Raw genomic sequence first — 14477 nt, forward strand, 5'->3', positions numbered from 1 at the left:
AAACTTCTCATTAAAATCATAAATGGTCGAGTACAGTAGGGCATGTTCCTCCTTAACTATGGACACTAGCACTTTTTTTGAAGTTTTATACAAATAAACAAGTACAAGTTTGAAAAGTAAAAGTACAGTGGCTATGCAGAATAATTCTGCAATTTAGTAGTCGCCACATCTCAAGTTATTATTGTAGTGCTTATTTATTCATTTAATGCTAAATTTTACTAGAAATTATGCTAGGTGAAAATGTTTTTCTTTTCATGCATTACACTTCATATTTTGTCTCAAGCTCTTCACTGACACTGTTGTATAGACTTTATTGTTGTTGAGGTAGAAATGATAATATACTACTAAAATTACAGTCTGTGTTAAAATACGACAGACCGACATCATTTTGAGACTGACAGACAGATGGACGGACGGAACGATATATGGACCGATGGACGGAGATAACGGAGACAGATGGATAGATAGCTGGACGGACAGATAGATGGACCGACGGAGATAGTTGTGAGACAGATGGACAGATAGATGGACGGACGGATAGATAGATGACCGACAGACGGAGATAATTGTGAGACAGATGCACAGATAGATGGACAGTCGGATAGATAGATGACCGACAGACGGAGATAATTGTGAGACAGATGCACAGATAGATGGACAGTCGGATAGATAGATGACTGACAGACAGAGATAAGTGTGAGACAGAAAGATGGAGGGACGAAATATAGATGACCGACAGTCAGAGATAATGGTGAGACAGATGGAAAGATAGATGGACAGACGGACAGACAGACAGATAGATGGACCGACGGATAGACAGACAGACAGACAGACAGACAGACAGACAGACGGACGATTTTGCCAGATTAAGACCTTTGGGTCGAAACATTGTATATTTTAATAGATTGATTTTTTTAGAGAGATAGCGGCAGTGTTCTGATTTGTGTTTATTCTATACAGGGATTCCGGTCATTAGAAGCAAGCACATGAGTTTTATCAGGCCAAATAATGCTTACACTTATGAATTACATTTAACATTCCACATATTGTCCAAACAATATCTATATAACAGGATGCTTTATCTGCACACAACGAACTGGCATGCACGTTAATTAGCTCTTTGTAGGGGCTCTTAATGAACATGGCTGTAGTAAGCGTTCCACATTAACCCCTCATACTTATTACCTCACAGTTCCACACACTTCAGTGAGCAGGTTTATTCCAGCAATTCATCCTAACATCACAGTTGCTGGACTCATGAACCCTAATGAAGGTCTAAAAAGCCAAAGCAGGAACCACAATGGGAATAAGAAATATACCAAGCGCTTAACACTACACAGGAACACAAAAACATTTCCATGTCAACCAAAAAGTACAATTTCTGATGGAAAAGAACAAAAGAATTCCTCAGCCACACTTCAACCATCATGCAGCTGATTGGAGAGATGTTTTTTTATAGCTCTCAAGAGCTGAAGTCATATACTATGGAGCTGTTTTGATATTGCCATAGGAGGGAAGTATACGGCGTGGCTGCATCAATACAGGCGTCTACCAAGTTTTATGTGGCAACACACACTGGATGAAGTACAAACAGCAACGGTGGAAGTAATGGAGAGGAACGAAAACAAGCATTTTAGAAAAGCTCATCAACTTCTCATCATGAGGTTTTACAGCACCACGGGATGTCAGAGGGAAGACTGCCCAAGCGCTAACGCAAATTCAGCGCACGTCGTGAAAGGAAACAGATCAGAGAAAAAGATGAAGAGCTTGGAGAAAGAGAGGGAGAATTCCAGAGCACTGACATTTTTTGCTCATCTATGGAGAAAAGATCCCAAATGTTGGACTCCAGAGGACGGAGAAACATCCCACCAACGGAAGATAACATATAACACCATTATCTTAATAAATGACTTTCTGATATCTTACAGCTACACAGCCGGACCACCGACTATCACATGCAGTCTGATCAAAGATCCGCGCTCTCAGATGGGAAGAGACCAGCGGATGAACCAGTAAAACGATCGGTCACAGTTTAGTTTAGTTTTTATGTACTGTACTTGTGCTGTGTTGAACATCCTTTATCTAATTTGGTGGTACGTTTAAAAAATTGAACTTTTTAACTTTACTTTTTACTACCATTGACGGACATTTGCGTACTTATTGAGAAAACGCTTCCGCGCCATAGACAGAAATCTCCAGCTTTCCGTGTTTCACTGTTTTACGGTAGGGGGCGCTATGATACATCTTCTGAAAGAGTACAGAATCTCCTGATCAAAACACATGCGAAGATGATGCAGAAACAAGTGATATCATAAGCATTTGTAAAATAATTTGATTGAACATTGAATAGCATATAAATCAAAACTGCCTAATGTTACTGTTAACAGTGAAATTGCTTGTACATGTCTCATAATGCTATATTATTATCAGCAGATACTGGATTCAAGGTTCATACAGATACTGTCAAATTAAATTCAAGGACTTTTCAAGCACTCCTTTTTGGGTTTTAAGGCCAGGAAGTTGAACTAATCAAACAATATCTTTATTTATTTTTTAAACTCACATGAAATATATATGGTATATATTAAATACAAAGCTTGTCTTGCTATTATTGTTAAATAAATAATATTTATATTATAATGTTGGTGTACTTCGTATTGAGGAAAGGTATGATGGGGTTTATCAGATGAGCTGCAGGGTTCCTTTTTGCACAGAAATATCGTATTTGTGTTTTTCTGAAAATATTGAAACAATACTTTCATATATATTGTCAAGCACCTCTTTGTAAAAAATGGCTATTTCCAAGGGTTTTCCAGGACTTAAATCTCAAAAAGTCAATTTCAAGTAATGCAGGAACCTTGTCCAAACCCTGTGGATTCAATCTTCTTGTCAATTAGTTATGAATCACAATGAATCACAATCAAAATATGAGTGTAGTGTGCCGCTGAGAGAGTTTGTCACCAAAACTGTACAAAAGCATGTAGAACTTACACTTAATATTCAACAATATTATTGATTTGACTGCACTGACACTATTGGATGAGAACTGAACTGAGCTGGACGATGATATCACTGTTTTCTGCAGAACTGTAGATGAAATTAACTAAATTAATAATTGATGATCTTTACAGTGGAACTGAATCAACACAACTGACTTCAGCTGAAATGACATCAATTTCTGTACAGCTGAAAAGAACTCTGTCTGCATAATTTTCCTGTTACCACTGTTGTAAAGCTGCTTTGAAACAATCGGTATTGTATAAAGCACTAGATAAATAAAGGTGAACTGACAAGGACTTATTGTTGATCGACACTTCTTGCAAACTGAGAATCTAACAACCTGTCTTTATTTCTGAATCTAAAAATCTCCCACACTATAACCGTTCTCATTTTAGTTTGAGATTTTAAAATCATACATTTTTGTTATCTTATAATCCATTACAGTGGGCAAAACAACTGTTAGAACAAACAAGATAGCGAGTCTGCGATACCTGCATGACAATTAAATAACTGTACACAAATCAAGTATTTGACAGAGCCTTATAATAAAGTGCAATATATGACCACATACTGGATATTAATAATATCATATAGATTTTTTTTTTTTTATATATATCACAGCTCTTAACACATTATACTCCATTGCTTATATTGCGGTCTAAAAACTCTGGCCAGTTGATAATACCTAGAATATAAAAATCAACTGCAGGCGGTCGATCCTTTTCCTATTTAGCACCTAAGCCCTGGAACAGTCTTCCTAGCATTGTACGGGAAGCAGACACACTCTTTCAGTTTCAATTGAGACTAAACACATCTCTTTACTATGGCATACACATAAAACATTTTTAAATGATATCATTCAAATCAGTTAAATTATTGTTAGCCTGCATTGACTAGGTCAGCCAGGAACACTTCCCATAAGACCTAATGTGAAAGAATGGCAACTACACTAATGTTAGTCTCGCTGTTCAACCGTGGGTTTACTCCAGTCAGCCGGATCCGGGCCGTATCCAGATCAGATGGTGGACCTGTACCCAGACATGACCAACACATCCCTGAAGTGTCTGCAGAGACAGTGTCAATTTATTCTCCCCTCTGAAATTGCCTCATCGAAATGGCATCCTATATAAACCTGTCTCCAGCGTGATGGCACTGGTCCTTCGAATATACAATTTAATAATTGTTTAATCAACACGTTATCATCAATAAACCTGTCTCTGTGATGCATACGATCTTTCGAATATTCAGAACTAATAGGACTTGTGATCTAATATGAAGTCATCTAATATGATTTCTGACCTGTAAGGTTGCCAGAATTATAATCATATACTCTTTGTTCGTCGGCCAGAGGAGAACTGGCCTGGTTTCTCCTAAGGTTTATTTTTCTCCATTATGCACCTGATGAGTTTTGGATTCCTTGCCACTGTCGCCTTTGGCTTGTTCAGTTCGGCACACAATGTTCAATACTAAACTAAATTAATTATATCAGCTATATCACTGATCTGGCCACATTGTCGCAATACGACAACTGAAATGAGCTGATAACATGACTGTTTTCTCCTGACCGGCCGTTGAGCCGAATCACTAAAATAAATAACTACCGAAAGCGATATATAAAGAAAGTTGACTTCACAGCTATTGGTACATTTTGACACTTCTATTGAGGAACAAAATATTCAATAGTGGTGCAATGGTTTCTTTAATTAGATATTTAGAAAACTGTATTTAAAACAAAAACAAAAGTCTTTGTAGACTCCAGGATATCGACCAGACCCAATTCAAGAATGTACACTCACCTAAAGGATTATTAGGAACACCTGTTCAATTTCTCATTAATGCAATTATCTAATCAACCAATCTCATGGCAGTTGCTTCAATACATTTAGTGGTGTGGTCCTGGTCAAGACAATCTCCTGAACTCCAAACTTAATGTCAGAATGGGAAAGAAAGGTGATTTAAGCAATTTTGAGCGTGGCACGGTTGTTGGTGCCAGACGGGCCGGTCAGAGTATTTCACAATCTGCTCAGTTACTGGGATTTTCACGCACAACTATTTCTAGGGTTCTAGCCACAACACGCACAACCTTGAGGCGGATGGGCTACAACAGCAGAAGACCCCACCAGGTACCACTCATCTCCACTACAAATATGAAAAAGAGGCTACAATTTGCACAAGCTCACCAAAATAGGACAGTTTAGAAAAATGTTGCCTGGTCTGATGAGCCTGTTGCAACAGTCTGATTTCTGTTGAGACATTCAAATGGTAGAGTCAGAATTTGGCGTAAACAGAATGAGAACATGGATCCATCATGCCTTGTTACCACTGTGCAGGCTGGTGGTGGTGGTGTAATGGTGTGGGGGATTTTTGGCACACTTTAGGCCCCTTAGTGCCAATTGGGCATTGTTTAAATGCCACGGTCGACCTGAGCATTGCTTCTGACCATGTCCATCCCTTTATAACCACCATGTGCCCATCCTCTGATGGCTACTTCCAGCAGGATAATGCACCATGTTACAAAGCTCAAAACATTTCAAATTGGTTTCTTAACAATGACAATGAGTTCACTGTACTAAAATGGCCCCACAGTCACCAAATCTCAACCCAATAGAGCATCTTTGGGATGTGGTGGAACGGAAGCTTCGTGCCCTGGATGGGCATCCCACAAATCTCCATCAACTGCAAGATGCTATCCTATCAAAATGGTCCAACATTTCTAAAGAATGCTTTCAGCACCTTGTTGAATCAATGCCACGTAGAATTAAGGCAGTAGTGAAGGCGAAAGGGGGTCAAACACAGTATTAGTATGATGTTCCTAATAATCATTTAGGTGATTGTATATTGTTTATAATTTTTTTATAAAGTGTACATTGTTTATAAATATATTTTTGTGTTCTCTCTCATTCTTGTGACCTTGAAAGGTCAAGGATCGTAAATCTCTTTTGACATGGATTAAAGGTGTATACTATTTAGGAGACAAGCAATCGACATCTCGCTGTCTCGTAAGCATTCCTTAACCTGTCACATATACCAACACAAGGAGACCTCCCAGGGGATTGTGGGTAAGCACTTATCTCTTCTAGCACCGGCCTAATTTACGCCTTGTCCAACAATGTCAAGGAAGATATTCAGGAATGGCACGCACACACCCCTACCTGTCTACCTCTCAACAGTTGTCAAGATTGATATCTGGAGAAAAGATCCATACACAGACACAAATAGAGACCCTCATCCAGATGGGGACAGACCCTCAAAAACAATTGTTCATCAAGACAAATATTCATTCGGTGTGATAAACTTTTAAAAATTCAACTGAAAAGGCACTTTAGTATTTTCACATTTGCTATTTATGTATTTTGCTTTAGGGTTAGTAGAAAATACGAGTTTGCAATATGAGCTTCTAAACATTTCTTTTTGCCATTAATTGTAACAATCCTGTGAGATTTTTGTATCCCCATGGAGATCTGATCACATGCTATGAGTAAATCTGGGATTACATTAAGAAACAAAAAACTGAGACTAAATCTAGAAGAAATGTGGCAACATCTCCAAAACGCTTGAAAATTTACATTTGTGTTGGTGTAGGACAACGGTATCCTGTCCTGCTCCTGGAGGGCCACTGCCCTGCAGAGTTTTGCTCTAACCCCAATTAAACACACCGAACCAGCTAATCAAGGTTTTACTAGGCATACAATAAACTTCCAGGCAGGTTTGTTGAGGCAAGTTGGAGCTAAACTCTGCACGACAGTGGCCCTCCAGGACTGACTTTGGACACCCCTGGTGTAAGACCTTAACCGTCTTATCAGACCATACCTTGCTTGGAGCCCTAGGATTTCCACAATGCAGAAAATGCAGACAGGATTGCTGAAATCATATACGTGTCTCTGTGTGAAAGAGTGGCACAGTTTTTTCTTCTACACATGCAAAAGCATGCATATACAGTATAATAATAATAGTACAGCTTATTAAAACATGTTTTAATGCAATACCACACTTTTTCGTTGATGTTTTAATTTAAACTGTAAAACTTCCAAGCCAAAAAATAGGGAATGTTACCTAGGGAATGTTACCTCATACTCATGACCGGAAAAGGGGAAATGGCGCCCACTACCGTGTCCGGTCATAATAAATGTACCACTGCTTGCGAGCCAAGTGTTACGCAGCAATCGTTCCAGCGGCCTTGCTCAGCTCCCTCAACACTCGGCCCTGATCTTCTTCATGCTACAATAACGTTAATAATCACATCCATGAACATGATTTCTGCCAGAGTCCTGGCCTGATTCTTTTGGTGAGGTGAAGACCACATGTCCCAAGATTCTGAGCTCAAACTCGGCATCATAAAACTACGCCTTTGTTTTGAATAGGCGACCTCTTAAAGATGGAAAAGTTACATAGTGCAGCTTTAAATCAAAACAGAAAAAATAATCATAGGGCCCTATTATTGTTGATTTTATCAAATTACAGAATAGTTAAAGTTTTATGAAATCCATTGATTAGACTTTTTTGTGATTTTTAAATCAATACAAACAAATCTAGAAAAATTCAAAAGGAAAACAAAGAACTTGGGAAAATAAAACCTTACTGGCTGACAGAGAGTGAGGGAGCAAGTGAAAACGATGAACGATAAAAACAATGACAGCCAATCAAAAACGTATTAGAGCTCGAGTATTTAAAGCAGCAGACAATAAAACTACAGCATGTGCTTAGAATAAACAGAGTGACATCATCCGTGGGAAGCTAATATAGATAGCGTTAGTATTCTTTATAGTTATCGTTCTTCAGTGTGAACAGGCCTTTATGTGGGTTTAAGAACTTTTTTTTCAGAAGGGTACAGTGTTCTCATGCATGGCCCTTGTATGGGAGATCATTCAGCTGTTTTACAAGTTAAATGTTGAAGGCCAGCTCATAAAGGATTATCTATTTATTAACCATTACTCTACAGCGCCCCTAATTTACCTCATGCATCCTCCCTAAAGAGTCTATGACAACAATGACATTGGATGGCGCCAAATCCAGGCTGATGGTTAATGGGTCAAAACCAAGTGTGCATAGAGACTTCATTGTGTCTGGTGCCAAGGGTTCAGCTGAGGAGAAAACACCCACCCCTCACACGTCAACCTCGTCTGTCCGGTACAAAAACACAGTTCGGCAGAGTAGACACGGTTGCTGAGAATCCTGGGCAGGGGGCGGCGGCGCACACGTGGCGCCTTAGCCTTCAGTCAGACATTTGTCTCTCTCCAAAGCACTAAAATAACAACCCTGGGTCTTGACAGCAGCTGCGGCAGCTGCAGCTTTATTTCACACTAATCTTTTGATGAATGTATGTAATATATAAGAATGTATTTAATGTATATGGAACACCCAGCTATGCGTCGGGGTCCGGCTCCAGGCTTTTGTTCAAAATGAAGTACGGCCACAACAAATGCACTAATGGTTTCACAACAAGCTCAATTATCACTCCGTTTCGTCTCAACCGACCACTCTGGGATGTATAGAAACAATCTGAGTTTATATCTACCGCATATAAGCTCTGTATAATTTTTTGTTTTATTAAAAACTGGACAGTTGACTATTGCCTACATAGGCAGCTGCAGACATCAACCCAATGAAAAACTTTTTTTAATTTTAAAAAGTAAAAATTAATTTATGACTGATTAAAATACTCTGTGTTAATAAAAATAACTGTACTATTTTTTGTTGTAGTTTTTTTTTTTTTTTTTTTACATCAAATATGTACGGAACTTGGTAAAGGTTTTGGCACTTGCTATGTGAACAGAAAAAAAACAACAACTAATATTTCATGGACATCAAAAAGGTTACATTTTTCTGGAAAAAAAAGTGTTTGACTTTTTCGTCTAGCTATCACCAGACGAAGCTCAAAAAAGACCACATTGGAAAGGAATAGAAGCTGAATTTTCATCTAGTTTGGTACTGCACCCACATCTTTCTGAAAGCTAATTCTTTGAGATATCAAGCACAAACTTTAAAGTTTTAGAGTAAAACATTTTTTTAAAGTGTTCTACATGTTTAAGATGGAAATTTTCCAAAAATGTATTAAATGGATTATAATTACAGCATCAATATAATTTAGTATACAAAATAAGAAAAAACAAAAAAACAAAAAACATTTCAGTCATTTCTGACTACCACGCCACTTAGGAGTCTTAAAACTATAATTTACATAATTACACCAGTATATGGCAACAAGTGACTGTTAAAAAAAACACAAAACAAAAACATTCATTCTCATTCAAGAGATTCTTCCAAAAAAAGCTAATTCATCCAGTAATTAAACAAGTGAATTATTTGAGTGAGAGAGAATAATTAGTTTAAACTATTAAAAAAAAAATGATTTCAAATTAGTCACATATTTAAAATAGACTGCAGCAATTAACATTTTGTCAAAACCTCAAGCATGTAATATTGATTAGTTTGTCCTGATATTTTTTATCATGATTTTAAAACCAGATCCATTGTGATTGTCAATTTTCCCACAATCGTGCAGCTCTAAGTTAATTACAAAATTATATTATATTAGAGATACCCCAATAATACCCCATGTGTTTTTTTAAAGGCCCACTGAAATCAAAATGGACGTTTTTTAGCTTTTAGTATGACAATGTCAGCCTTAAAGTTATGAATATGCTGGCGTGTTCCAAAACAATGACAACATAAGCATTTAGGAGATATAAGCATTCAAAACTCACAGTCTCTCACTTCCGCTAAAATTAATCTCAGATTTTGATGACATGATCACAGACTTAACCTTCTCATCAAATCTTCTGTCCAATCAAATGCTCTCTAGAATCTAAAGCCCGCCCCCTACGTTGCTGAAGCTCCGGGTGAAATCGGTCAGTTCAGTAGTTCACACATTTACTCATTTCTACATGGTGAAAGGCACATAGCACACTATATATGCTATAGGAAACGATTCAGTGTAAATATGCTTTCAGTTGAGGTAAATGAAGTCTGGTTTCACGTTAGTTTCACACACTGCAGCAGCACACACATAGACGAGAGCGCAGCGTGGATCATATGCACAAGTCGACAGGGACAACAAACATATCGGACCCAATTGAATTCTGCACAGAATGCTGCATTTCAAAGCGATATGGAGGAGATTATGATGATAAACGATTAGAGGAAACTGGCTTTACCAAACAGAAAGGCTCTAGTCAAACTGACACTGTGTATTAACGAAACACTATTGGCTGTTTCAAAAAGGGGAGGAGCTGCTAACAGCTGGAGCCGTTCCATGGGAAATTACGTCAACACATTGAATAATGCGGCGCGTTTCAAGGCACTTCAGCGGACCTTTAAGCTTTTAAGTGTCATGAACAAAGCTGGTTGTTAACAAGTGGCTTTATGGCATTTCATAATCAGCAGGGTCTGTGGACATCCAATGTTTGCGTCCGCACAGACGGTGCACGTTTAACAGAGCATGCTCCATTGAGTGTACTTTGAAAGCTTTTTAGAACATGACGGAGATGGAGAGTGGACAATTAAGTATACCCGGGCCTTCAAAATATGCTCTACAGAGGCAGCTAGTACAGTTTTGGAGCAAAGCAATAAAGTCAGCATGAACAGAGTCAGAACAACTACCCGTCTCGTTTAGAGTGAAATAGTTTGGTGGTGGAAAAAAAACACATAAGAGGTACATCCTGTCTATCGTTAAGTCTAAAAAAGCCATAGCCCAAGGCAGGAACATGCTGTGTGATGGGTCAGTGCTTTCCGCTGTACGGGAATGCCTCGATTCCCACTGATCTGTGGCTCATTGGCAGCTCCACATCAAACCCAGGGCAGACCAGCAGAAGGTTTAGAAAGCGCAGACTCCACAGAGAGAAGATAAGGAGCAGCTTGTGTTCTTCAGAGACCGTCTCGGAATACACTGCACTTATTAAAGGTGGCTATGATGTAAGCCTCAGTTGTTTGACATTATAACGATTGAAAGACCCTTTTAAAAGGTCACAACCGGATGTTAAATGTGTAATTATCATTATCATCATCATACCTGTGCTGTCACAACTTACCTGTTCATAACCATTGCGCTGGAATTCCTCAAAGCCAAAGATGTCCAAGATGCTTATCTCAAGGGCAGGATCTCTGTCAAAACAGACAGAAACATATTTCAGGACTACAGAGGGGAGCGAGAAGTATAATCTTTAAATGCTGATCTCAACAATTTGTCTTGGGTCAAAAGAACTATAGACCAAGTCCAAGATGTATCTATTATAAAAAATGTGTGTGTGTGTGTGTGTGTGTGGGGGGGGGGGGGGGGGGGGGGTGTTACTATAAAGTACTATACTTACTTTTAAGTATAGTAAGTATTTTACTATACTTAAAGATATGAATTGACAAGGGGGAGGGAAAAAAAAAAATCACATGCAGGATGTTCTAAGAAACAAAAGGTTATGTCAAGACAATTTTGTCATAATTTGCTCTTAACGCCAGAAGCACCCGGCTTCGCTGGGAGTGTCAAACATTTCAGAAAGTTCCCTGACACCCACCAGTCAGCGTTAAGAACAGGGCTAGACTTCAGAAACACTGACATATTACCTTTAAACTTTAATTGAGCTGTTTTTAAATTCGCCTTGAATCAAAATAGAAAGCAAAAATGCATTATATTTGTCAAAACAAATATTTTCTGACAGCTTGTGTCAAAGCTCTTCTTTAAGTTACATTGTGGTGGAAACCATCACGCCCTCAACGACCCGTAATAAACATTCTCATATGCACATCGATGAACATTAGCCTAATCCAATGCGCCCACTGAACTGCTGACCAGGACACGGCAGGTCAAGCCTGCTTTGCCCAGTTATTGATCCCACTTCCGAACAGTATAGAGAGACCTTCTTTCCTTACAATGCTAACCTTTCACCTTTTGTAAATAGATTACAATGGATTTTTGACTATGAGAAAGTGTGATTCCTTCAATCCATATAGTCATTAATATACACAAACATATATACACACTACTGTTCAAAGGTTTGGGGTTGGTAACTAAGACGTTTTCATTTTTTTGCTCAAGACTGCATTTATTGGATAAAAAAATAATAGTGTGAAATCACAAATAAAAATAACTGTTTTCTATTTTAATATACACTGTAACAAATAAAATCAGAAAATGTACTGGTCATTTTCTACCAATACATTATAATTTTACGGAAATTTCCGTTAATGTAATGTGTAATTCAAAATACAGGTAAAACACCTGTAAAGAACCAATACGGAAAATTCCTTCATATTTATACAGTACATTGTGCCCTATTTTTACACACTTTTTTTTTTACTGTGTTTTGTAAAATGTCATTTATTGACATTTTTTTTTCAATATCATTACTCCAGTCTTCAGTGTCACATAATCCTTCAGAAATCATTCTAATACACTGATTTGAGGTGCAATTATTATCAATGTTGAAAATATTCTTGTGGAAACGGTGATCATTGCTCAGTGATTCGTTTATTTGTCTTTGATTAATAGAAAGTTCAATATAAATGTCTTTACTATAACTTTCAATCACTTGAATGCGTCCTTTTTTCTGAATAAAACAGAATGATTTATGTTTTTAAATGTAGTGTTGTCAAAAATTATAGATTTTTGGATACCAATTTTAGATACCAATACTGAAATTTCTGAAATTTTGTTGACACAAACCCGCCTCACCTCACTCACTTGCTTTATTTGCTCCGTATGCATATTGTTGATGTTACAGGGCTCGAATTTCGGTGTGGGATTGTGCACGTTTTGCGCATAATTGTACTCATTCACGTGGATTTTATGCTCTCACCCAGTGTGCGCACATAAAACTTTTCTCAGTACCAAAGTATTTTTTTTTTCCTTTGCTGCTTATTACAATTAATACTTATTACTGGGTCAAATATAAGATAACAATACTGAGTGAATTCTCTTTGTACATAGTATACATTCATCAAACTTTCACTTCAAACCCACTAAATCCCAGCCTCAGCCCATCTAAAAGTGCCGGTGCTTGGTTAGAAACCTACATAGGAGCATGACAAAAATGCCAATTTTAAAGAAAAACATCCAACAAACGTCTTCACACACACGGCACAAAAATATTAAGGAAACACTTAAATATTAACGTCATCACAGTATAAGTCAATTAAACTTCAGGGACAGCGATGTGTCCAGTTAGGAAAAATCAGTTTTGGTGCAAATGAAAGTGACAACAGGTGCACTGGAGAGGCAACAGCAAGAGAATGATTTTGCAGGTGGTGGCCATAGACAATTGTTCTCTCTTTATTCTTCCTGACTGACTTGTCTTGAGCTTTGTGCTTTGTTAGAGCCCTTGTCACTGTTTGTAGCATTAGCCAGTACCTGCAACCCAATCAGGTTGCATAGGCAGTCCTGCTCCTCCAGGACGGCACATCCATACGTGCCACCGCAAGGAGGTTTGGCGTCCCTAGCACAGTTTCAAGAGAATGTAGGAGATACCGGGAGACAGGCCGTTACACAAAGAGAACTGGACAGGGACATAGATGGGCAAACACCCAGCAGCAGGACCGGTATCTGCTCCTTTGTGCAAGGAGAAACTGGAGGAGCACTGCCTTCTAAAAGCAGGCTCCAGCAGGCTGTGTGCATGTTTCTGACCAAACTGTCAGAAACAGACTTGATTAGGGTGGCATGAGGGCTCTGTGTCCTCTAGTGGGACCTGTGCTCAAAGCTCAGCACCGTGCAGCTCGATTGGAATTTGCCAGAGAACACCAGAATTCAAATTAGCTATTGGCACCCAGTTCTCTTCATGGATGAAGTAGGGAATGTTATGCTGCGTGCAACATCATCCAGCATGACATGTTTGGCGGTGGGTCAGTAATGGTCTGGGGAGGAATATCCTTGGAAGGTCGCACAGACCTCCACATGCTAGCCCTTACTGCTGTTAAGTAACGGGATAGCATCATCAGAGCCATTTTCAGACCTAATGCTGGTGCAGTGGGCCCTGGGTTCCTGCTGGTGCATGATAATGCCTAGCCTCATGTCGCAAGAGTGTGTAGGCAGTTTTTAGATGACAAAAGCATTGATGCCATTGACTGGCCTTCATGTTCCCCGGACCTGAATCCAATTAAGAACCTTTTGGGACATTATGTGTCGGAGCATCCAAAGCTATTAAGTAGCACCACGGACTGTCCAGGAGATAACAGAATGCCCTTATCCCAGTCTGAAAGAAGATCCTCCAGGACTCAATTCCCCCCCTCATCATGAGAATGCCCAGCTGTTGTCGTGAGTGCATACATACACACTACTACTGACGTACACTATGAATTGTGTGTATATACATATATATATATATATATATATATATATATATATATATATATATATATATATATATATATATATATATATATATATATATATATATATATATACACACACACACACACGTACGTTGCAATCCACAGCATATTGATATGCATCGGTACTCTTGAAAGCCTTCAAGTGATCTCCACTGTATGGGGAA

General features: G+C 38.5%; 1 protein-coding gene across 5 annotated transcripts in view; it reads right to left on the bottom strand.

The window, feature by feature from the left end:
* The window catches only part of myo16 (myosin XVI), a 278734-nt gene that overhangs the window by 84197 nt on the left and 180060 nt on the right, over window positions 1-14477 (bottom strand). For all 5 annotated transcript variants that reach the window (XM_067443432.1, XM_067443430.1, XM_067443429.1 and 2 more), the window contains exon 21: window positions 11028-11100. In XM_067443432.1, coding sequence (XP_067299533.1) covers window positions 11028-11100 — 73 coding nt within the window. The remainder of the gene's footprint in view (window positions 1-11027; window positions 11101-14477) is intronic.

The sequence above is a fragment of the Pseudorasbora parva genome, chromosome 5 (assembly GCF_024679245.1).
Source record: "Pseudorasbora parva isolate DD20220531a chromosome 5, ASM2467924v1, whole genome shotgun sequence".
NCBI lineage: Eukaryota > Metazoa > Chordata > Actinopteri > Cypriniformes > Gobionidae > Pseudorasbora > Pseudorasbora parva.